General features: G+C 55.4%; 1 protein-coding gene across 1 annotated transcript in view; it reads right to left on the reverse strand.

Annotated features, from left to right (window-relative positions):
- TRPM8 (transient receptor potential cation channel subfamily M member 8) overlaps positions 1-24,105 on the reverse strand; it is a 71,840-nt gene that overhangs the window by 11,444 nt on the left and 36,291 nt on the right. The window contains exons 14-21 of the mRNA XM_066280064.1: positions 23,188-23,333; positions 20,423-20,535; positions 19,843-20,059; positions 12,746-12,837; positions 10,933-11,074; positions 8,002-8,173; positions 6,014-6,191; positions 461-651 (exon numbers count right to left, since the gene is read on the reverse strand). Coding sequence (XP_066136161.1) covers positions 461-651; positions 6,014-6,191; positions 8,002-8,173; positions 10,933-11,074; positions 12,746-12,837; positions 19,843-20,059; positions 20,423-20,535; positions 23,188-23,333 — 1,251 coding nt within the window. The remainder of the gene's footprint in view (positions 1-460; positions 652-6,013; positions 6,192-8,001; positions 8,174-10,932; positions 11,075-12,745; positions 12,838-19,842; positions 20,060-20,422; positions 20,536-23,187; positions 23,334-24,105) is intronic.

Below are 24,105 nucleotides of genomic sequence, written 5' to 3' on the forward strand. Positions count from 1 at the left end.
ATTTCTAAGTTGAAACTATTTTTGCCAACTCAAGTCACTATAAGCTTGCTGATTCCTTCAGGGTGACCAGAAAAGTCACCAGCCCTGCTGGGGTCAAGGCTGACGCGTCCCAGAGAGTAAATTTCACAGCAGCCACTGGCAGCAAAAACAGCCAGGTTTGCCACCATCCCATAAACCACGCTTGTTCAACATACTATTTACATTATCCTGATGTCCATCCCAAAGAGGGCCACCCTGGCAGACGGACAATGGGGTCTCTCTCAATCTACCCTTTCTCATGAGTAATTAATTCCTGGGCCGGCCCGATGCCCAAGCTTCACGGACAGATGGATGGACGTGAGCGGGGAGGCAGGTGGGTCAGCCCTTTCCTCGCTGAGCTGTGGGCCGGGCAGGGCACGCCCCCCTCCCGCTGGCATGAACCCCTGCCTTCAATCCCCAGCACAGAGGGCCCGCCACTCACAGCAGGAAAACGGCTCTACGGGCTTCTCCTTGCAGCAGCACCTGAAGCACTTCTTCACCACCATGTAGAAGTAGGCGAAGACGACGAAAGGGAAGGGGATGTTGAGGCGGCTGCAGTACTCCTGCACCAGGAAGTACCGCTGGAACTTCCAGACCTGGTCGTTGTTCTCCTGGACGGTGCCCACGGTGTAGCTGGGGGGGGCGGGGGGACAAGGTCACGACTGAGCTGCCTTCCACGTGCCTCTTATGTCGCTGCCAAACACGGCTCTGTTGATTGTGTGTGTGTGACAGAGACAGAGAGAGACAGAGAGAGGGACAGATAGGGACGGACAGACAGGAAGGGAGGGAGATGAGAAGCATCAACTCCTTGTTGCAGCACCTTAGTTGTTCATTGACTGCTTTCACATATGTGCCTTGACCAGGGGGCTACAACAGAGCAAGTGCCCCCTTGCTCAAGCCAGTGACCATAGGTTCAAGCTGGTGAGCCTGTGCTCAAACTAGATGAGCCCACACTCAAGCTGGCGACCTCAGGGTTTTGAACCTGGGTCCTCTGCGTCCCAGTCCGATGCTCTATTCACTGCACCACCGCCTGGTCAGGCAGCACTGTTGATTTTAAGCAGCAACCTTGGTAATGTAGGTCCGGACAGAACAGATAGTCTATGCTGGTACCAAGGTCAAAACCGCTCAGCACCAGGCACGCTCCAATTCAAGTAGGACCAGAATGATCTCTGGCTTTTGGTTCTTCTTTTTAATTTTATTTTCAATCACATACACACACACAAAAAAAAAGGTCGAATGAACACTAAAATTATATTTATGACAACACCTTTCAAGGGCTGTCTTTTCCCATTCGTCTGTTTTTTTGGTTAGCTACAAAGAGGCACAAGGTGTCAATGCTCTTATGAGTAATGTGCCCTCATATTTATCAAGGGCCTTGAAGATGTGCATCCCTCTGAACATTCACCCGAGACTAGGGAGCTACGGAGAGCCGGCAGGATGCGCGTGGATGTACACACGGCTATTCGCCACGCTGTCCATAACCGCCGTCCCCACCTCCCCCCTCCCCCAGCAGGACGGACGGGACAACTGAAGTGTTCTGCTCTAAAAATATGCCTCACACATTACGGTTCATCAAGACGGTTACATGCAGCAGCCATTAGAAATCGTGTTGATGACTAATTTTTGTATTCCGGGAAGACACTTCAATGACAATGGTGAGGCTCACACTCGTCTTTAACAAGGTAATCTCACTCTATCAATCACATCTGGCCAAAGGGAAGCTGGACCTTACAGAACAAGTCAGCCACCCCTGGTCAAGCATGTTCTCAGGCCAGTGCTCATAAAAGAAGGTTTTCCATTGGTGCAGTTGGCGATTCTGAAGAACTCAGCCTCATGGCAAGGTCTCCGCTGCCGCTCCTGTGGGATCCCCGTGTCCTCTACACCTCAGGGCACAGGTGGACCCAGGGAGCAGCCTTCCTTTCCTGGGGAAGAGGGAGAGCCCTCCTCCACGTCCCAGGGGCAGTGGGGAGCTAGCCCACTACAGGACACTCATCCCCCAAAGCCCCTCTGCGTGAGTCACGCACTGCCAGGGTTGACCGTGGGAGGTTAGTTTGTACACGGAGGTCCGCCTCCCCGCACGGCAGCAGCTTCCTGACGGTGCTTTCTCTCTCAAGTCAGATCCCAGCTCGGCCAAAGCGACAGGAAGGTTCTCTGGGGAAGGCTGACGGCGAGCACCGCTTCAAACAGCTTGGCTGAAACGATTCTTATGGTTCTTTAGACATTGTTTCCCTTCCTGTCGAGTTGCCGCTGGGGTTCGGGGATGGCACACGCTCACCCCCTCGGCAAGCCCGGCACGTGGAGCAGCTCACAGGTCCCCTCTCCCGTCCCAGCTGTCTCCCCCCTCCACCCATAGGCTTTCCGGTCCCCCTGCCCACCGATGACAGCCTAGGTGCCCTCCCTGAGAGGAGCCGGCAAGGTTCCCTCTGACTCTGCGCCCCCAGCTCCCCAGCCGGTGGGGGAAGGTCTGTGGTGATAACTGAGCACGCTCCTCGGGGCAGGGAGGAGGAGGAAACGGGGGGTTGGGGGAGAGACAAGCTTCCAGAAATTCGCTGACACTGAAAATGTGACCAGGAGACAACAAAAGTTTAGGATTCCGACAGCCTTGTACAGAAATGAAATCCAGCCGTCCGCTGAGAGAAGGATCCGCCCCGACCAAAGAACAGAGGATGACTAAATGTGAAGAACATGTTTATAATTCATCACTTTCATAACCCATCACAGATGAAGAGGAAAAATAGGATTTCAATAGTTGCCAGAGAGCCTCCTGCCAGCATTCGGTGTCCATTTCCGATTGGAGGGAGGGGATAAAAAGAAGAAAAGAGCTTAATAAATAAGAAGTAGGAGGAAACTTCCGTGCCGTGATAAAAAAGAATAAAAAGAATTCAGTAAGGAGTCCTTGCTCTGAAATAGATAAGCACAACTTGAATAGCTTCCCTGCCTATCAAAAAGTGGTTACTGGGGGGAAAAAAATCATATCTTAGAAAAAATATCTCGCACACAACAAATGGCTAAAAAAAAAAAAAGTAACGAAAGTCTGCCTGATCTGTATGAATAAAACTTCACTGAGAAATGACACATCATTGAATAAATGTAGACTGACATCAATTTTTCTGGATGGTAAGATACTTTGTGTGTTTAAATGTCAGCTTCCCCTAAATGATTTTACAAAGTTAATATTATCACAATAAAATTTGCAAGATTTTTTTTTTTTGAAGGAGAAAGAGAAAGGATTTCAGAAAACGAGGCTTAGGCGTCTCCATATGATTAAATACACAAGAAAAGCCAGGAAAGTTTGAACAAGAATAATGAGGGAGGCTTGTACAACAGATGTCAAATGTTTTTGTTTTTTTTTTGGCGGGGGGGAGGCAGTAATTAAAGCCATTTGGTAGTAAAAACCAAAACAGAAAGATTGATCAACAGACCAGAATGAAGAGTCTGAAAAAATAAAATAAAATAAAATAAATCACAAAGAAAAAGTAGATGCTGAAGCAAGGGCCGATTTTAGAATAAACTGAAGCACGAGAAACTTGCCAGGTCGACGTCAATCAGACGTGTCCCTCCCGAAGCTCCTCTTCGATTTCATACGTTTTCCGTTTTCCATCTCTTGCCCACACGCCAGCAGGCTCCAGCCGGCGCTGCCCACGACCCCCGCAGTGCCCCAGAAGGTATGAGGTGTTCCCCACATTCCGGGTTGCCTCTCCTGCCCCAGCATCCAAATCCAAAAAAGCAGGTTCAAAACCACTGGCAAGAGACAACCAGAGAGCCTCCCGCGACAATCTACAGACGCTCACACGATTTAGTGTGGAGCTAACGCTGGGCCATAGGCCTGGGTCGACCCATGAACTCTGCCGCCACCCACAGGGACATGTCCAAACCCTGTGCCGTGACATAAAGGACAGGCTATCACCTATCCCTGACACCCAGCCTGCCGTCCACGGCTGGCCGTGCTCCCCAAACTACCTCTAGCTCCTCACTTCTCCCTCCCTGCCTCCCCGGCCAGGCTCTGGGCTCCAGGTCTGGAGTCCGCTTAGCAAATGTCACCTCTGCTGGCTGCTGCCGGTCCTCGCCACACCCCCAACATCCATCACAATTAATCACTCTGTCCTCCATTTGCCCAGTGGTCAATAGCACTTTTTTACTGCTCATATATTATACTATATTATATCAATCATATCATATCATATTGTATTACATCATATCATATTATATTATATTATATTATATTATATTATATTATATTATATTATATTATATTATATTATATTTATTATATCATTATATGTTTCTGAGCCCATTCCTTCCCCTACCAGCAGAACTAACCTCTCCAGCTCCAGCTCCACATTCATAAATGACAACACCACCTACACAGAAGTGATTAATAATTCAACGAGGTTGCACATGTGAGGCACCCAGGCGTGCCTCACACGAGAAGTGGTCAATAAATACTAGCTATTGCTCCTGGGACCGTGGTCTGCTCTCCCCCCTCCCACACCACCCAGACCCTCTTACACTGCTATACCACGTCCTGCTTTTCTTCTTTTCTTACTTTTTCTGCACATTCACAATGAGCTTATTCTATTCCTAAGATTTAAAAAGTATATATATTTTATTCTGAGAAGCTATCCTGGCTCAGGGTACATTTGCTGAGTCCTTTTTGGGAGAAACACCTGGGTGGATCTATCTCCAGGACGCAGCATCTGTAGCTCCGTGGCTCTGGGGTTGAGATGACGCACAGTCAGCTACTGTCCCTTCCTGTCCTTCATAAGCCACACAGGGCCTGTGATCAATCCTTTTAATGTAGAATGTCCCTTCCCCCTTGAACACCATCTAGAGACTGCTCTAGCACTGAGTCAAAATTCCCAAACATGCATTTACGTACGTTACAGTTTGTAAGGCTGCCATGGTGGGCAAGGAAGCTCACTGCCCTGCCCTTCCGAGGGGTGATGTCCCCGGAGGCCCACATCCCCACCTGGCCTCAACGAAAAGGCCTCTCTTCCACCTCAAAGTTTAGCAAGTAGTTTTTTACTTGAATTCTGTTGCTAAATTGTCTGTCTGTCTGTCTGTCTGTGCCAGGACCCCTGTCCTCAAAATGACTACCTCCCCTAAAGCCACAGCATAAAACTGAGATACTCCCACCGAAACTGCCACGTGGGGCTCTTTGGAACTCTCCTAAGAAAAAGGAAGGGGAAAGGAAAACCGCGGTTTCCTAAATGCTTAGAAGGCACTGCCAGAGGCCACGGGAGTGTCCAGAGCCAACACCACATTCGCCCTCAGCCACGTCAGACACAAGCCCAGGGAGAGCCACGCTCCTGACCCTTCTCCCTCGTATTTCAACTGAAAAGTTTAAAGCAGCAAGTGGATAAAGGCTGAGTCCCTTTTTTTTTTTTCATTTTTAGAGAGGAGACAAAGACAGAGAGAAGGGGGGAGGAGCAGGAAGCATCCACTCCCATATGTGCCTTGGCCAGGCAAGCCCGGGGTTTTGAACCGGCGACCTCAGCATCCCAGGTCGATGTTTTATTCACTGCACCACCATAAGTCAGGCAAAGGCTGAGTCCTTTAAGCCCTAGAACCCGTACCACTGAGTCCCTCGGACAACAAGAACCGTGGAGGTGAGCTGACCGGCACGCTGCACTGTCGTGCCAGCACCATGGCACACGGGGCAGATTTCTAAATGGACGCTGAGTACCCACAGTGTCCGAATGCATTGGAGGGTGTGACAGGGGCTGATCTCTGATGTCAAATAAACTAAGAGGGTCACATTGTATTTTTAACATAGTCCCTTTAAGGTGCCACCCTCTCCAGGCAGCCTGTCCCCTAAACCATGAGGCCACAGGGACGACCGGGGAAACACCAGGGAGCTGAGAAACGTGACCCATAAAGCCCCCCAAGGGGGACCTGCACAACTCTGCTCCCAGTCCCTCCCACCCCACCCACCCCCCGGCCCCGGGGTCCTGGCATGGCACAGACACCCGGGAACGTCCGCCCGAACACGCACCCAAACATGGCGACCAGCAGGTTGACCAGCAGGATGTTGGTGGACAGCATGTAGATGCACACCAGGGGGATGGTGATCCACTCGGGGAAGCGCGGCAGGTTCTGCTCGTCCAGCTCCACACACAGGGGCTTGGACTCGTTCCCCGTGAACGTGCAGTGCGCAAAGTCGTACGTGGTGCCTGAGGATGTGGGAACCGAAAGGCAACGTGAGGCCCCCCCCCTGGAGGGACAGTGCTAGGCCACCCACCCCAGGGGGGGGCACAACGTGAGGGCCCCCCCGAGGGACAGTGCTAGGCCACCCACCCCAGGGGGGGACACAAGACGGTGATCACGGTCCCACAACGTGTTGGGCACTGTGGTTTGTTCTAAGGCGCTTTATCCAAACAAGGCGCGAGCCTTTAGAATCGCGCATTCATTCATTCATCCAGCAAGTGTTTGTTGAGCAGCTAGTAGGAGCCAGGGGCCACAGCGGGACAGGAGAAAAGGGGAAGGGCAAGGCAGACAGGGGCTGGGCCCTCAGGGAGCCGCCAGCCTCTTTGGGCAGGCAGACAAGCAACCACACAAGTTCAAAACGTCAGCCCGTGAGAGTTCTAAGAGGGACGTGCACGGCGCAGTCTGTGAGCATACACTGAGGCCGCCTCTCCAGAACAGCTTCCCCAGGAAGGAAAGGTCTTTAACCTTGACCCTAAAAACAACGGCTAACCGGGAGAGTGCTTTACGCAGAGGGATGACATCAGATTCTCTCCACCTAAGGATCGCTCTGGCCATGGCACAGGGGACACCAGGTCACAGGGAGTGTGGGAGGTCACCACTAAGAGCCAAGCAGGTGGGCTGTGAGGATGGCTCGTGGGGGAGGTGGTGGGGGTGGTAGCAGGGGCTGATTGCAAAGACATTGAGGAGGCAAAACCAACAAAAATAGCTGACGAATTCGACACAGGGAGTGACATCCCAGGAGGTGCCCGGGACGTGACACGGAGGCTTCTGATTAGCACGACTGAGTGAACAATGGCGGCAGCCTGGACAGAATGGGGGCCTTGGAGGACGTCCGGGTCTCGAAGGAAGGACGGGGTGCTTCCGTTTGGACGTGCCGAGAAATCGCAGAGAAGGAAGGGGGCTAAGCGTCCGGCCCTCCGAGAGCTGCTCCGGGTTAGAGACCCCGGTCTGAGTGGGCGAGGCTGCCCCAGGCTGCAGCGCCCCACACCCTCCCAGTGTGAACTCGGTGTGGCCAACCCACGCAGCCTGGGCCACCATGAGCCCGCCTCCAAACACTAGGTGGCAATGGGAGGGTGTTGGGAGTTTAAAGTCCAGGTGCCAATGCAAAATGTTTCAATAGTGCTTTTTTTTTTTAATCAATGGGCACCCAGTTATTTTAAGAGAGTACAACTCACAACACTCCCTTCTAAATGCATGAGGCTCATTGCTCTCAGTTGACACACTGCTGCTGAAAATACGAGAAATACTTTTTTTTTTTTGGTGAGCAAGAGAGAGGACAGACAGGGACAGACAGACAGGAGGGGAGAGAGATGAGAAGCGTCAGCTTGCTGTTGCAGCACTTTAGTTGCTCATTGATTGCTTTCTCATATGTGCCTTGACTGGGTGGGGGGGCTCTAGCCAAGCTAGTGACCCCTTGCTTTTAAGTCAGTGACCCTGGGGTCCTGTCTATGATCTCACACTCAAGCCAGCGACCCGCACTCAAGCTGGATGAGCCCATGCTTAGGCCGGTGACCTCTGGGTTTCGAACCTGGGTGCTCAGCATTCCAGGGTGTCAGAGAGACACTATTTCTTAAAAGTTTGTAAGTTACAGGCTGAAATGTTGGGCACACACTTGCAAGGTGAATGTAAAATTCTGTTCAGGAGCAAAGAACAGTTCTGAGGGTTATTGCTTACTCCCTGGTGTCAGTTTAACTCAGGCCACGTGCTTCTCAGGCGGCCCCCAGGGTCGGCCCCAGCCTCCTCCCGGCTGTCCCCGCCCAGGCCAGTCAGGCTCACCGTCCACGTCGCTGGGCACCTGGCCGAACATGGCCAGGTAGGGCTCATAGACGACCGAGCGGAACAGCCACCTCCAGCGGTGCTCGTTCTTCCGCAGGATCCCCTGCCTGGCCACGCCGAAGGCCATCATCCACACGGCAAAGAGGAACAGGAAGAAGAACACGTCGATCAGCTGTCAAGGGAAGACGCCAGAACGGAGTCAGGACGCTGCCAGGTGTCTTCCCTGGTGGCGGGTCCCGCTCCACTGACCGTGGAGAGAGCAGAGGCTCGGGGCCCGGGGAAGCTAAGTCAGCCAGCGTTTGCTCCCTAATTTTAAAAATAAATGGCCATCATCACCTTCGGGCCTGGGGGCATCTGTTTTCCAGAATTAAAACCGACTGACACATTTCTGTTTGCAAGTCTCCAAGCCAGCTCAGCCACAGACAGAAGCTCTCTGAAGGAGGGACCCGCCAGAGGGCAGAGGAGGCCTGAGGCTGGGCACCTACCTCCCCCCCCCACCCACCTACCGCACGGGGCATGCTCTCTCAACCCCTACATTAGTCCCTTGGTGGCTCTTTTCTTTCTTTCTTTCTTTCTTTCTTTCTTTCTTTCTTTCTTTCTTTTCTTTCTTTCTCTCTTTCTCTCTTTCTCTCTTTCTCTCTTTCTTTCTTTCTTTCTTTCTTTCCTTCTGAGAAAAACAAAAGCTGCCCCTATTAAACAAGAACGCACACTTTAATTATTTCTGAAACTTTCTTGCACCCATAGCATGACTTCATGGTGACTTGCTGCCTCAGATATGCTTTGAGGGAAAACCACAGGCTGGAAGAGCCTGGGCGTTGGAAAGGACCTTCCCGATGAGCTCACCCAGACGCCCATCTGACTTACAGACGGAGGCGGGAGCGAGGTGGGGGCTGTCTGGACGCGAGCTCAGGACAGCCAGGTCCTCGGTGGGCGGTTCTCTCTGCACTCTGCGGTCAGCCAGGCCCCCGGGGCTGCTCCCCTCCCCCCCCACAGCACAGGGCTATAAGGCTGTTGCTTCTCGCTCCCTGCCTGTCTCCAGATAAGCCCACTAGCCTCCTGGGACCCACTGTCCACGTCCGTGAAATGGGTGCGAAAGCCCCTCTCCTGCCGATGCTCTTAAGTGAATTGTTAAGACTCAGAGGAAAGCACACGATCCCGTGTAGAAACCTAAATGGACACCTTCCTCACAACTCGTTGAATGAACGCTTTTGGCTCCTCGTGGTCATCTTTTGTTCAAGTTCAACCTGGGAGAGGCCTCCCCCCCCCCCCCGCCACCCCGGTGCAAATGCCTCAGAGAAAGCAAACCTCACGGGACCGTGAGATGCAACAGCTACTGCTGGACAAGCCCTCCCATTGACCAGTAGAGGAGCTCCGGGGTGGCCAAGAACACTGACAACGGCGGCGAGTGTCCACCCTCACCATCCTCCGGGGTGGCCAAGAACACTGACAACGGCAGCGAGTGTCCACCCTCACCATCCTCCGGGGTGGCCAAGAACACTGACAACGGCGGCGAGTGTCCACCCTCACCATCCTCCGGGGTGGCCAAGAACACTGACAACGGCAGCGAGTGTCCACCCTCACCATCCTCCGGGGTGGCCAAGAACACTGACAACGGCAGCGAGTGTCCACCCTCACCATCCTCCGGGGTGGCCAAGAACACTGACAACGGCGGTGAGTGTCCACCCTCACCATCCTCCGGGGTGGCCAAGAACACTGACAACGGCGGCAAGTGTCCACCCTCACCATCCTCCGGGGTGGCCAAGAACACTGACAACAGCAGTGAGTGTCCACCCTCACCATCCTCCAGGGTGGCCAAGAACACTGACAACAGCAGTGAGTGTCCACCCTCACCATCCTCCGGGGTGGCCAAGAACACTGACAACGGCAGCGAGTGTCCACCCTCACCATCCTCCGGGGTGGCCAAGAACACTGACAACGGCGGCGAGTGTCCACCCTCACCATCCTCCAGGGTGGCCAAGAACACTGACAACAGCAGTGAGTGTCCACCCTCACCATCCTCCAGGGTGGCCAAGAACACTGACAACGGCAGCGAGTGTCCACCCTCACCATCCTCCAGGGTGGCCAAGAACACTGACAACAGCAGCGAGTGTCCACCCTCACCATCCTCCAGGGTGGCCAAGAACACTGACAACAGCAGTGAGTGTCCACCCTCACCATCCTCCGGGGTGGCCAAGAACACTGACAACAGCAGTGAGTGTCCACCCTCACCATCCTCCGGGGTGGCCAAGAACACTGACAACAGCAGCGAGTGTCCACCCTCACCATCCTCCGGGGTGGCCAAGAACACTGACAACGGCAGCGAGTGTCCACCCTCACCATCCTCCGGGGTGGCCAAGAACACTGACAACGGCAGTGAGTGTCCACCCTCACCATCCTCCGGGGTGGCCAAGAACACTGACAACGGCGGCGAGTGTCCACCCTCACCATCCTCCGGGGTGGCCAAGAACACTGACAACGGCAGCGAGTGTCCACCCTCACCATCCTCCGGGGTGGCCAAGAACACTGACAACGGCAGCGAGTGTCCACCCTCACCATCCTCCGGGGTGGCCAAGAACACTGACAACGGCAGCGAGTGTCCACCCTCACCATCCTCCGGGGTGGCCAAGAACACTGACAACGGCGGCGAGTGTCCACCCTCACCATCCTCCGGGGTGGCCAAGAACACTGACAACGGCGGTGAGTGTCCACCCTCACCATCCTCCGGGGTGGCCAAGAACACTGACAACAGCAGCGAGTGTCCACCCTCACCATCCTCCGGGGTGGCCAAGAACACTGACAACGGCGGCGAGTGTCCAGCCTCACCATCCTCCGGGGTGGCCAAGAACACTGACAACGGCAGCGAGTGTCCACCCTCACCATCCTCCGGGGTGGCCAAGAACACTGACAACGGCGGCGAGTGTCCAGCCTCACCATCCTCTGCAGCATGATGATCTTGGGTCCTAAATTTCTGCTGACAGTGAAGATGTGGATCAGCCTCAAAGTGAAGATGATGTAATCCAGGCAGAAAATGACCCGTCCGGAATACAGAGCGGTTTTGTTAGAAGAATGGAGCCTGCGCAAAGAAGGGGAATGGCGCTCGTGAGATACCGGGAAGGCATCTCAAAGTTCTGTGCTTTTCAAAATAACCAAATGTGAAGAAACAGCTGAGTCAGGGGAGGGGAGGGACTGGGAATGAGCAGAAATGGACCATGGGTACCAGCCACCTGCCCGTCACTGAAGACCAAAGGCCATGGTCTTCTGCTCTCGTGGGCTCCAGTAGAGGCAAGGACGTCACATAAAATGGAGCTTTCAGAGGTTCTGGCTACTTCCGTCTTTCTTCATCCTCAAAGGCTACTGCCAGAACCCGGTCACGTCATCACTCACCACCTTCCTGGCTCACGAGGCTTCTATAATGACCCCAACCCCTGCCCCAGCCCAACCACCTGGGACTTGAGCCTGCCAGGTGTCCCCTAAGGAAACTCACCTCATCCCCACTAGAGTATTTGTTTGCTAACCACCTGCTAAGTGATGCGTGAGTCTAAAGCCCCATGTACTTTCAACCGGAATGTTCTAGAAATCACATCCACCGTGGTTCAAACGCTGGGCCCTCGCCCCACGCAGAAGGGGGGTAACTGGGGGAGGACACTGAGTTTTCACTCCCTTCAAGTGGGAGAGCGAGCACCCACTGGAAACACGTCACCCTGGGGAGGTGTGACGATGGACAGTCAGGCTTCTCTGCAGAGGGGGGGGGCTTCATGTGCTGCTCAAATGGAACCCCGAGCTTTCCCTCGAAGCTCTTCGGGGACGGCAAGCTTGGGGGGATGTGGGCAGGGGCGGCATGAGCCACAGCGTCCGGCAGACTGCAGTCGCTCTACCCCGTGGATCACACATTGCCTTTAGCCTCTGACCGTGGTTTTTGATTGGTTTCTCTAATGCAGGGGTCCCCAAACTTTTTACACAGGGAGCCAGTTCACTGTCCCTCAGACCGTTGGAGGGCCGGACTATAAAAAAAAAAACAACTATGAACAAATCCCTATGCACACTGCACATATCTTATTTTAAAGTAAAAAAACAAAATGGGAACAAATACAATATTTAAAATAAAGAACAAGTAAATTTAAATCAACAAACTGACCAGTATTTCAATGGGAACTATGGGCCTGCTTTTGGCTAATGAGATAGTCAATGTGCTCCTCTCACTGACCACCAATGAAAGAGGTGCCCCTTCCGGAAGTGCAGCAGGGGCCGGATAAATGGCCTCAGGGGGCCGCATGCAGCCCGCTGGCCTTGTTTGGGGACCCCTGCTCTAATGTGATTGCTTTTAGATCGGGCATGTGCTTGTAACTGGGATGCAGGCCCCACGACCAGCACTCAGGCTGAAGTTAAGGGCACACACACAGACTGTATGGCCCGAAACGCAAGCATCCCGCGATGTCCAAGAGCCTCATCATTCTCTACCCTCCTCACTGCCCAGTGATCTCTCCCCAAGTCCTATGGAGCACAGAGTGGGAACACCGTGCAGAGCCCCTCTTCCATCGCAGACTGCCAGGAGGGGACGAGAGGAAGCCAGCTCTACGCCAGCGCTGTGTCTCCAGGAAGCGGAGACGGTGGCCTTCTGTCTCTATCTCTGACGGGGTGGGGAGCACTCTTCTGGGGGCTTGAGCACCGGGGGTCCTTCCTCCACCTTCTCCCCCGAGAGAAGCCCCAACCGCCTGAACCCGGGACGGCAGGGAGGGCGACTTACCGAAACCCGATGCCGGCGATGAAGTAGAAGAGGCCGAGCGTGTCCATGACGTTCCACAGGTTGGTGAAATAGTTCACCCCGTTCATGTACCACTGCAGCAAGGAAGGGACAGGGACAGAGCGAGCACCTGAGCGGCGGGGAGCCGTCCGCCGCTTCCAGACCTGCGCGTGTCCCCACGCTCCCTTTCCCTCCAGATCCCTTGTGAGCCCGTGCTGCGCGCGCCCAGCAAGCCCCGACCCACGCCCCGTGCTGCTGGAGGGGGGCTGGGGGGGCTAGAGAGGAACCTCACGTCTTCCCTTCCCTCAGTCGTGTGTCGCTGACAAAGGCAACAGGCAGGACTCGGGTGGCCTTACCGTTCTCGAAAACGAACCCGCAGAGAGCGAGTCCAACCTGTGGGGCAAATGGGCCCCCCCCAGCCACCAAATCCAGGGGTGTCAGCTGCGCTCTGCACAGCTCTGGAGGGCACTGTCCACACTGTCAGCCTCACAGACCTGTGTGTTTATGGTAAGGATTTTCTCACATGGCAGCAAGAAAGCATCTTGATTAAAAAAAAAAAAAAGAACCTTTGTTTTTAATTTGCACTAAGGTGCTTATAAGTGGCACCTCTGAGGACAGAATTTGGCCACACACACACACAAAGTGGCAGGAACAGGATATGCCCCGGTGACTCTTCTGTCATGATTTGCATGTATGGGTCCTTCAGGGAAGAAAGCACGTCAGGACCACTCTGGGGTGGAGAGGGGGAAGGGTCATCCATCAGAAGACTGCCTCTTGCAAGCCATGAGCTGGACATGGGTGACTCCAGGGTGGTCATCCAACCCTTCACTCTGTCATCTACTCAGAACACGTTTACTGGGAGCCCACAGGGTTCCAAACACCTGTGCCAGGCTCCTGGGACATAGGGATGGGGCATTAAGTGCAATGCTGAGTCTCAAGGAATCCACCGGCCTTTGGGAAGGACAGATATTAAACCTGTTTAAAACAAAACATGGTAAGGGAAGGGGGGGAGGATGGGGCGGAGGGTAAGACCAAAGCCTCATGGGAGCTCAGATAAGAAAACCACCAGAAAGCAGGAAAACAGCGTCACCAGTGGAACACACTGCTTTTCAGTCTTACTAAGTGAAGTCACGAAGATGGGGCTGTCTGATAGTCAGATATCGTATTTCCTGTTTTGCAGCTGAAATCAAGGTCAATCAATAAATAAATAAGCTAAAGGACTTGCCCAAGGGCAGACGGCCAGCAAGTGGCCGCCTCAGGGATCTGAACCTTCGTTTTCTGTCCCCAACACCCCCTGCATCTATCTCTAGATCCCACAGAGACCCAGCCACCTTAGACTTGGCAGGTCTCAGAAAGCATCGTCGGCTTCTAGAGGATTCCCTGGCCTTCATTTATAGATGCAAACGGCAATGTCTGTGGGCCAAGGGGGGTCAGCGCATGATGCACTGAGGAGACACGAAAACCTCCCAGGCTGGACCACGTTCACTCTGCGGAGACTCAGAAATCACACCCAAATCCCTACCACCCATCTGGGCGGTCGCCGGGCACCGACCACCACCCACTGGACATGATCTGCAAGAATAGAGTGGTTCAGACAGGCCCTGTGAAACCCTGGTCCAGGGACAGGTGGGCACAGGGCGGCCCAGCCGCCCCAGACCGGCTCCGCCTCTGCCCAGGGGACTCTCAGAAGCCTGGCCTGTGTGACAGGAGTAACCCTGTGTCGATCCATTCTGGGGCTCGGAGGTACCGCCACAGTGAGAAGATATTTTTTTAAAAAAAATAAATAAATCGAGGACTCTTTTCTGAATGGAGTGCCAGTACAGACTCTTCATCAAGGTGCAGGACCGTATTTCATCCTGTCTTTCAGGATTTAGGGGTTCAAAAGGCCTCAAGATCGCACAGTGCTTTCCATAATGAGATGATGGGACTTATTTTAAACAAACACCCACAATCTGTTGAGTGGAACCAAAAGCTATTTCGTGACTATGTTTGAGCTTCTTGACTGCCTTGGTTAAAAATTCCAAGTTAGTGTATCCACATCTGCCCCGCCACGCAAGCGGACAAGGGCATACACTGAAGAGCCCGCTGTCTGACCCCCAGACACAATCTAAAACAGTAACATCCCGCTTGGGTTTGGTTTTTCCAGCGAGTGTGAATCAGGGTACTCCTGCACCAGGCCCGCAGAACCGACTGCCACAGGGACCCAATCAAATCGAGGATCCCCAATGCAGGCGTCTGCAGAGAAGAAGAGAAACAGCGCCCCCGAGTGTCGGATGCCTTTCATGACACGAATCTTCCAAGGCTGTGTGTCCTGTGGACTCTCGCTAGCAGACCACAGAGCCAGAGCTGTCCTCAAAGGGCGGGGATGCACTTGAACCCACGCTCCTAACCCGCACCATCACCTTCATACCAGGTATCGCTGCACTGAAACTGGCCCGTGCAAAAGTAACTTCCGAAAAGGAAAGGGAAGAAACACTTGGACAAAGCTATAGCTCCTCATTATCACCCTCCGTGTCGAACATCACCCCTTCCGTCGGTAGACAGGCTAGCTGGAGCTCGGCCAGACCCTGCGGGCATCATGCCCACCCACCCCTCGTGGACCCAGGGGTGACTGGGGGGGGTGTTGCTTACCCAGCACTTCCACGGCCTTTCCTCAGCTTCCTCCCCTTTCCCACCGTCTCTGCCACTCGGTGTCCCTGCACATATGTCTCCTGGACACCATGTCCCACAGCACCACCCAGGACCCTCCCCCCAGTAAAGTGCACCTGTCCTGTGTCTCCCTCCTGCACCACCTGAATAAGTGACTGAGCAGCTAAATGTACATCCAGATTTTTACGGAGATGTTTGTGACCTAAGGACAAATGTTGCCAATCCCTGGGGCCAACCTCCCAGTAAAGGTAAGACTCACTTCACTAACTGGTAGAAAGAAAGAAAAAGAAAGAGAAAGAGAGAAAGGGAGGAAGGGAGGAAGGGGAAGGGAAGGGAAGGGAAGGGAAGGGAGAGAGAGAGAAAGAAAGGAAGGAAGAAAATACCTCCCTAAGACAGATACATACTGTTCACAAAAATTAGGGGGTATTTCAAAATGAGTATGAAGCCGTGTATTTGTTGCTTTACTGTTGTGTCCTCAGTACCTAGAACAGTGCCTGGCACATAGTAGGTGCTCAGTAAATATTTGTGGAAAGAAAGAATACATGAACAAGGTGTGTCTCCCTGCATCTTCCACCCAGGCCCAGCTCTGCCCTCCGAAGCAGCCCAAACAAGCCCTCTCTCTGGACCGCATGGCTCCTTTAGATGCCCGGAGGAAGGAGATGATGTTTGGTTCACAGCCGCTTCCGTGTCTTAGTGCCACAGGGGAGGCAGGGACAGGAACGGGACTGCTGGGGAAATGTTGGAAGCATGGGGGGGGGGGGGCAGGAATGGAACGGGCCCCCGCTTGGGGTGTCCTTGTGACAAGGGGAGATGGGGACACAGGCAGGCACACAGGGAGGACTCCAGACGGGCATGAGGACAGGGTCCCAGGGACACCTCCCGCGTCAAGGAATCACAGACAGCTGGCCCGTCCCCACATTCTCCTTCAGAGGGGACCAGCCCTGCCGGCAACTTGATCTTGAACTTCAGGACCCCAGAAATAAGATGATGCTCTAAGCCACCCAAGCTGGTGGATCCTCGTCACAGTGACCCAAACCGACGGATAAAAAGGCGTGAGCTGGACTGAGCTGTGACCTCAGGAGTCAATGCCCGGGGCTCTAACGAGGCTGATCTGACGTCATAGAAGTCCTCTGCATGTCGGCAGGACCCTTCTTGGGGGGGGGGCACATTCTGGCAGACAGAGAGCCTCATAATCTTGGCATGCTCTATACTAACTTGTTTCATTTTCCCCCCGTTCTTCCCTCCACCTCCACCCTGTCTCCACCCCCCACCTGCACCTCCCACAGACTGGGCAGTGGAAAGCAGGACCCCTCCCACCCCTCACGCCCGTGGCAGACATCCCTAGTCGATCAAGACACTCTCCCGCTGAGAACAGACAGCGCCTTGGAGTTTTTCTCCTCCCAGGACTCCGGGAAGTCTCACACACACACACACACACACATGCACACGCACACGCACACACATGCACACGCACACGCACATGCACACACACGCACACACACATGCACACGCACACGCACACACACACATGCACACATGCACACGCACATGCACACGCACGCACACACGCACACATCCACACACATAAAATCTATTAGAGCTGACATGATAGTTGAAACCAATTTAAGATCCCTTTACTAGCAGCGACCCTGTGGGGTCAAGAACAGCATTCTTCATCCCTCCAAATCTCTCCAGCGCTCGGCAGTGTCTCATAAACTGTAAGCACCGAGGCCATGCGTGTCTAATGGTTGCGACGTTGGGTTTGGACTCACGCAGAAGGGACAAGCAAAGCGACAGCGTCAGCCGTTCTCAGCTCCTCGGTCAACTGCTAAGTCTGAAAGGATGTTCCGGGATGACTTTTTATAATAGCTCAGGGACAGCGCCGGCCTTCGCCATCAATATTTATTTATTCCACAATTAGGAGCTGAGCACCTGCTCCGTGCCAGGCCCAGACTAACATTTTGGATTCAGTGGCGGAGAGAGGATGCCAACAAAAAGAAATGCAGATCCCAAGGAACGGCAGGAGAGCATCATGAATAATTCACACACACTCGCCCTGATCCACAGGGACTTACATGACTTTCCAACACTGTCACTCCGACAGGCTGGACATGAAGGCTCTCCGAGCTGGAGAGCCCCCTCCCATGGAGACGCTCCGAGCTGGAGAGCCCCTCCCATGGAGACGCTCCGAGCTGGAGAGCCCCTCCCATGGAGACACTCCGAGCTGGAGAGCCCCCTCCCATGGAGACGCTCCGAGCTGGAGAGCCCCTCCCATGGAGACACTCCGAGCTGGAGAGCCCCTCCCATGGAGACACTCTGAGCTGGAGAGCCCCTCCCATGGAGACACTCTGAGCTGGAGCCCCCTCCCATGAAGACGCTCTGAGCTGGAGAGCCCCTCCCATGGAGACACTCTGAGCTGGAGCCCCCTCCCATGAAGACGCTCTGAGCTGGAGAGCCCCCCCATGAAGACGCTCTGAGCTCGAGAGCCCCCTCCCATGAAGACGCTCTGAGCTGCAGAGCCCCCCCCATGAAGACACTCCGAGCTGGAGAGCCCCTCCCATGGAGACACTCTGAGCTGGAGCCCCCTCCCATGAAGACGCTCTGAGCTGGAGAGCCCCTCCCATGGAGACACTCTGAGCTGGAGCCCCCTCCCATGAAGACGCTCTGAGCTGGAGAGCCCCCCCCCATGAAGACGCTCTGAGCTGGAGAGCCCCCTCCCATGAAGACGCTCTGAGCTGCAGAGCCCCCCCCATGAAGACACTCCGAGCTGGAGAGCCCCTCCCATGGAGACACTCTGAGCTGGAGCCCCCTCCCATGAAGACGCTCTGAGCTGGAGAGCCCCCCCCATGAAGACGCTCTGAGCTCGAGAGCCCCCTCCCATGGAGACGCTCTGAGCTGGAGAGCCCCCCCATGAAGACGCTCTGAGCTGGAGAGCCCCCCCCATGAAGACGCTCTGAGCTGGAGAGCCCCCCCCATGAAGACGCTCTGAGCTGGAGAGCCCCTCCCATGAAGACACTCTGAGCTGGAGAGCCCCCCACCATGAAGACACTCTGAGCTGGAGAGCCCCCTCCCGTGAAGACACTCTGAGCTGGAGAGCCCCTCCCGTGAAGACACTCTGAGCTGGAGAGCCCCCTCCCGTGAAGACACTCTGAGCTGGAGAGCCCCCTCCCATGAAGACGCTCTGAGCTGCAGAGCCCCCCCCATGAAGACACTCCGAGCTGGAGAGCCCCCTCCCATGAAGACGCTCTGAGCTGGAGAGCCCCTCCCATGAAGACACTCTGAGCTGGAGAGCCCCCCACCATGAAGACACTCTGAGCTGGAGAGCCCCCTCCCATGAAGACACTCTGAGCTGGAGAGCCCCTCCCGTGAAGACACTCTGAGCTGGAGAGCCCCTCCCATGAAGACACTCTGAGCTGGAGAGCCCCTCCCATGAAGACACTCTGAGCTGGAGAGCCCCCTCCCATGAAGACGCTCTGAGCTGCAGAGCCCCCCCCATGAAGACACTCTGAGCTGGAGAGCCCCCTCCCATGAAGACGCTCCGAGCTGGAGAGCCCCCTCCCATGGAGACGCTCTGAGCTGGAGCCCCCTCCCATGAAGACGCTCTGAGCTGGAGAGCCCCCCCCATGAAGACGCTCTGAGCTCGAGAGCCCCTTCCCATGAAGACGCTCTGAGCTGGAGAGCCCCCCCATGAAGACGCTCTGAGCTGGAGAGCCCCCCCATGAAGACGCTCTGAGCTGGAGAGCCCCCCCCATGAAGACGCTCTGAGCTGCAGAGCCCCCCCCATGAAGACACTCTGAGCTGGAGAGCCCCCTCCCATGAAGACACTCTGAGCTGGAAGGCCCCCTCCCATGAAGACACTCTGAGCTGGAGAGCCCCCTCCCATGAAGACACTCTGAGCTGGAGAGCCCCCTCCCATGGAGACACTCTGAGCTGGAGAGCCCCCCCCCATGAAGATACTCCGAGCTGGAGAGCCCCCTCCCATGAAGACACTCCGAGCTGGAGAGCCCCCTCCCATGGAGACACTCTGAGCTGGAGAGCCCCCTCCCATGGAGACACTCTGAGCTGGAGGGCCCCGCCCCAGCTCCCTGGCCACGTGTCTGGCCACCTCTCCCCTCCCCCCCGCCCCCATGACAGCGAGGGCCATGCCAAACACAGAGGGCTCCTGATGGCAGGGGAGGGTTTACAGCCCAAGGTCAGTGTGCTCCCTGAACGGGCGCCCGACGCTGAGGAATTCCTCTTCACCGAGGGACACTAGTTGGAGAGCAAAGAGCGTGCCTGGTACTCAGAGGACTCGCTGGAGGACGAAGAGGCGGGAAAGCTCTTTACCACCTAGCAAGAACACTTGGAGAAAGGGATGCCTTTGGAGAAGGCAACCGCTGCTCCTCCTCGGCGTGAGGACGCCACCGCCCGCTGAGGCAGGGAGGAGGCGCCCTGCCCGGGGCTGTGCCTACCTGTCTCACTTCGTCACAGAACAGGACGAAGACCAGCGCGTAGAGGACCAGCTCGGGCAGGCGAGGCGCCGGGTGGAAGTCCATGAGCAGCACGTAGGCGAACAGCAGGAGGAAGGCGATGTAGAAGACCACGTTCCAGGAGAAGACCACGAAGGGGGACGTGAAGAAGGCCGCGTAGCGCCACAGCAGCGTCCTGCGCCTGTCGGCCGGCTTCTTCCTGGACGCGGGGAAGAGCGTCATCTCCGTCCCCGCAGGCCCCACGGCGTGGCCCCCCCGCCCTCCCTCTGAACGCCGGTGGACACAGCCCCACGGCTGAGGTGGGAGGCAGACTGTGTTCCGAGAGGGACCGGCCAAAATTCAGCCCTTGGCATTTCGTGGTTATCAAATCCAAATTCTGCCCCAGAGAGTAGAGATTCAACCCCACCTCTAGCCATTTGAAATCAAACCCAGGGCAAGCCAGAGGTGATCCCAGACCCAACTGTAGGTGGTAGAGTGAGTAATGTGATTTCCAGGCCTTGCGGTAAAGGATACAAGACTGCACACACGTACACACACAAGGGATTCCGTCTTGGTTTCATACCTAAACGACACAAAGCCACAGCCAACCAAGGGGATGATAAACAGACACAGGATGATCTTCCAGTTCTTGGTGTCCCGGGAAATCTCCCCATACCATTGCTTGGAAAGAAAATTCTAGGGGGGGACAGAGACAAAGGACACGGGTCCTTATTAATGCAGCGAAATGCAGGGCGGTGTGCGACCTTTCTCTCCGGGCCAGGCACCTCCCCCAAACAAACACGGTTCTTTTCTCTGCTCATCTTAGTTACCCAGATTCTAAGGGGTTATGGCCAACAGTTTAAAATTCTGCTTGACTCTCAGTCCTTTCTGTACTTGGGTTCTGTACGGTGAGATTCATTTCACGGTCAACGAGAACAAATTCTGCCCGGGATATTGAAGACACAACCCCATCTCCACTCGTTTGAAATCAAACCCAGAGGAAAGCCAGAGACAGAAAGGGAGAGACCGCTGGCATCTCAACATCAGTTTGAGCTGAAAGGCATGAAAATGCTCTTCCCAGACTGTACCAACCCTGACGGGGGGCGTGGGGACCTCCCGTGAAGGTGGTGGTCAGGACACTCAGGTTGCCTCTGAGTGACAAACACGGAGTCAACAGAGAGTGTGAGCGCAGACTGGACCACACCAACACAGCTCTCAGAAAAGAACGTGCTGTCCGAAGGGACTGGTGCCTCCCCTGGCAGGGCGAGCGGAAACCCCGGGGCCTTCCCAGCACCGGCCCGGAGGGCCAGGACCGGCGTGTCCCACCCACACCCTGACACGTCCCTCTCGGAGAGGAGGGCTTCTCCTGTGAGCCTGCCACACTCTGCCTGGGCGGCTGCGGCCGGGCGTGTGCTTGGCCCACGAGGGGCAGCCACCAACCGACGGCAAACTGCAGCAGGTGGGCACGGGCCGGTTTACTCGCTCTCAGGTGGGCAGTGCCACCAGGCAGGTCCCGTGCAGTCCCCAGAAGTCCCCGACTGGGCAGAGCGCAATTCCACACAGCGCGCTTCCTCCTTATCACACCTGTACCCGCGTCTGTCCCTTCCTCTCCCACTGCCCCCATCCCCACACACACACGCCTCCTGGGCACCCCCCGGAACAAACACGCATTCAGATCCTCGCTTTGGGGCCTGCTCCTGGGGCGGGGCCGCTCCCAAACACAGGTCACATCTCCCGGTCCTGCTGGACTCCTGCTGAGAGCAGCACCCCTAGGACCCCGGCACAGAAAGCTCTCCCCTAGCTCGGGCTCCCGGGCCTCTGCGACCTCTGCCCCCACACACAGCTGCCGAGAGAGAGCAGACGCCCAGGTCTCGTGGCCCAGAATGGACATTTTCCATAGACATCAATGAACCCTCAGAACGGAGACATGAGTCCGCGTCCAAAGCTCCAGGACTCCAGCAAGGTGGGGTTCGGGGCCCAAGACGCGGTGAGCAGAGCGTGCCACCCTGACAGACCGCCCAGTCCCCACGGCACCTTGACCTTGGGCCCGCCTCACTCCAGACTGACCCTGAGCAGAGGCTGAACCGGAGCACGTGGTCCCAGTCACGGGCGACTGTTCCCGTCTAGCCCAGCTCAGCTATAGGCACAACTCTTTCATAAACACTGTGCTCACTATTGGCTGCGTGGTTTAGTGCACAAGACGGACAATTAACACAGAATCAGCCCGGTGCTGCTACTTCCTAGCAGGGCAACCCAGAGAATGTTCCAGAACCTCTCTGAGCTCCTGAAGCCTCATCAGTAAAATGGGATGACGTTCACCTTAAAGCATGCTGTGAAGGGGAAACATGATCACGGGCGGGGCAGAGAAGTGGTAGCCTGTCCACCTCTTCCCTACCCCCCATTCACATCCAGACCCTTCCAACCGGGGTTGTGGGTAGAAGATCTCCCCTCTGCATCCTGAGACACCGGGTGCAAACTGGCAGTAATTTAACTCAGTGCAGAGTACCTCTCTACGGGTTATATCCACGTCTTACTAGCATCTCTACTGCTGTTCCTACTGTAATGCTACTGTAACAGCAACAGCTGACATCGTGGGCAGGCCCCTCCCCCACGCTACCTCACTGACTCCTCACCACCCCCCTTCCCTGTAGCCCCACCTGTGCCCATCTCACAGATGAGGCACCAAAGCCAACCACCACACACCTGGTTAGGGATGCTGTGGACTGAGACCCAGGCCTGTGGTCATGGCGCTATGCTATTCGCTCTGTGAACACTCAAAGGCTATTCTATCTCCAGCACCATCTCCTGGAGCAAAGGCCCCTACCAATGCCCATACATCGCCACCTTCTCCTGCTGTGGCTTTCCTGCGGCAGGTAGGGTTTGTTACAAAAGTGTTGTACTTTTCTTTCTTAAGTGGGAAGCAGGGAGGCAGAGACAGGCTCCTGCATGCGCCCTGACTGGGATCCACCCCGCAAGCCCTCTATGAGACGGTATTCTGCCCATCTGGGATTATTGCTCTGTTGTTTGACAGCCAAGCTATTTTAGCACCTAAGGTAGGCCATGGAGCCATCCTCAGCACCCAGGGCCAACTTGCTCCAACTGAGCCATAGCTGTGGGAGGAGAAGAGAGAGAGATAGAGAGAGAGAAGGGGATGGGGAGGGATGGAGAAGCAGACAGTCGCTTCTCCTGTGTGCCCTGACCGGGAATCACAGGAGACTTCCATACACTGGGCCCATGCTCTACCACTGAGCCAACTGGCCAGGGCCATGTTGTACTTTTCAATGTCGACATTAGCATCTGATGTATCAATAGCAGGCATGTTTCCAGTGGTGACTGCGTATTGCTTACCTGGACCCCAGGTTGGGCAATGAAATGCTGGTCCGTCGCCTCCACCGCTAGCTCCAGACAGTTGCTGCCCCCCCAGGCCTCACAGGAATAGACCAGCAGCTGCTCGGCCAGGTCCTCGTCGCTGCTGTAACACTCTGTGAACAGCTCTACAGTCACATGCGCACCAGAGAGAGGGCAGCTGAGGCAGGGCTGGCCCATACCCAACACCGTCCTCCCCAATCCCCCCGCCACGCCCTGACCGTAAGAAAAAGCCAGGGTATGAGTGCTCTGGTGTGCAAAAGCAAAGAAAATGCCGGCACAACGTAATTCTTTACAGAACACAGGGACCCTACTTTCCACACCATCCCCAGCGTAGGTCCCAAGGCAGCGGCACCGATGCACGCTCACAGGAATGAGCTGCACGGGGCACAGGAGCCCCTCTGGGCTAGGGCTCAGCCACTGGCAGGGGGTGGGGGCTCAGACCCTCTGCTTCCCCTTCCCAGAGCAACCCCCTCTCATCTACCTCTGTCCTTTCTGAGGGAGGTTTCTCTGCAGATGAGGTGCAGAGCAAAAAAAAGCCAACAAGACGTCAGAAACCCTGACCTATTGCACGAGGGGTGTGGTTCATGTTTCGAGATGTAATGACAAAGAGACTAGACGGCAGATCCTCAGAGAAAAGGCTGTAAAATCTGAGGAGCCGTTGCCTAGCTGAGGTCAGTCATAAATCAACATAACTGAATATATTAGAAGGAAGCACTGGACACCGTTCTTCCCAACACAGACCCATGAGCGTTCCTCCGTCAGCTATGACAAAACAGACCAAAGGGCGTGCGTTTTGCTGTGTACCCCATTGCAGGCCTGACGCGCCGGCTGAGAGGGGACCTCCGAGCAGGTCTGACACCTGCTGTCGGGAGGCTGTTGGTCCTGTGCTTCTCACGT

The sequence above is a fragment of the Saccopteryx bilineata genome, chromosome 5 (genome assembly GCF_036850765.1).
Source record: "Saccopteryx bilineata isolate mSacBil1 chromosome 5, mSacBil1_pri_phased_curated, whole genome shotgun sequence".
Lineage (NCBI taxonomy): Eukaryota > Metazoa > Chordata > Mammalia > Chiroptera > Emballonuridae > Saccopteryx > Saccopteryx bilineata.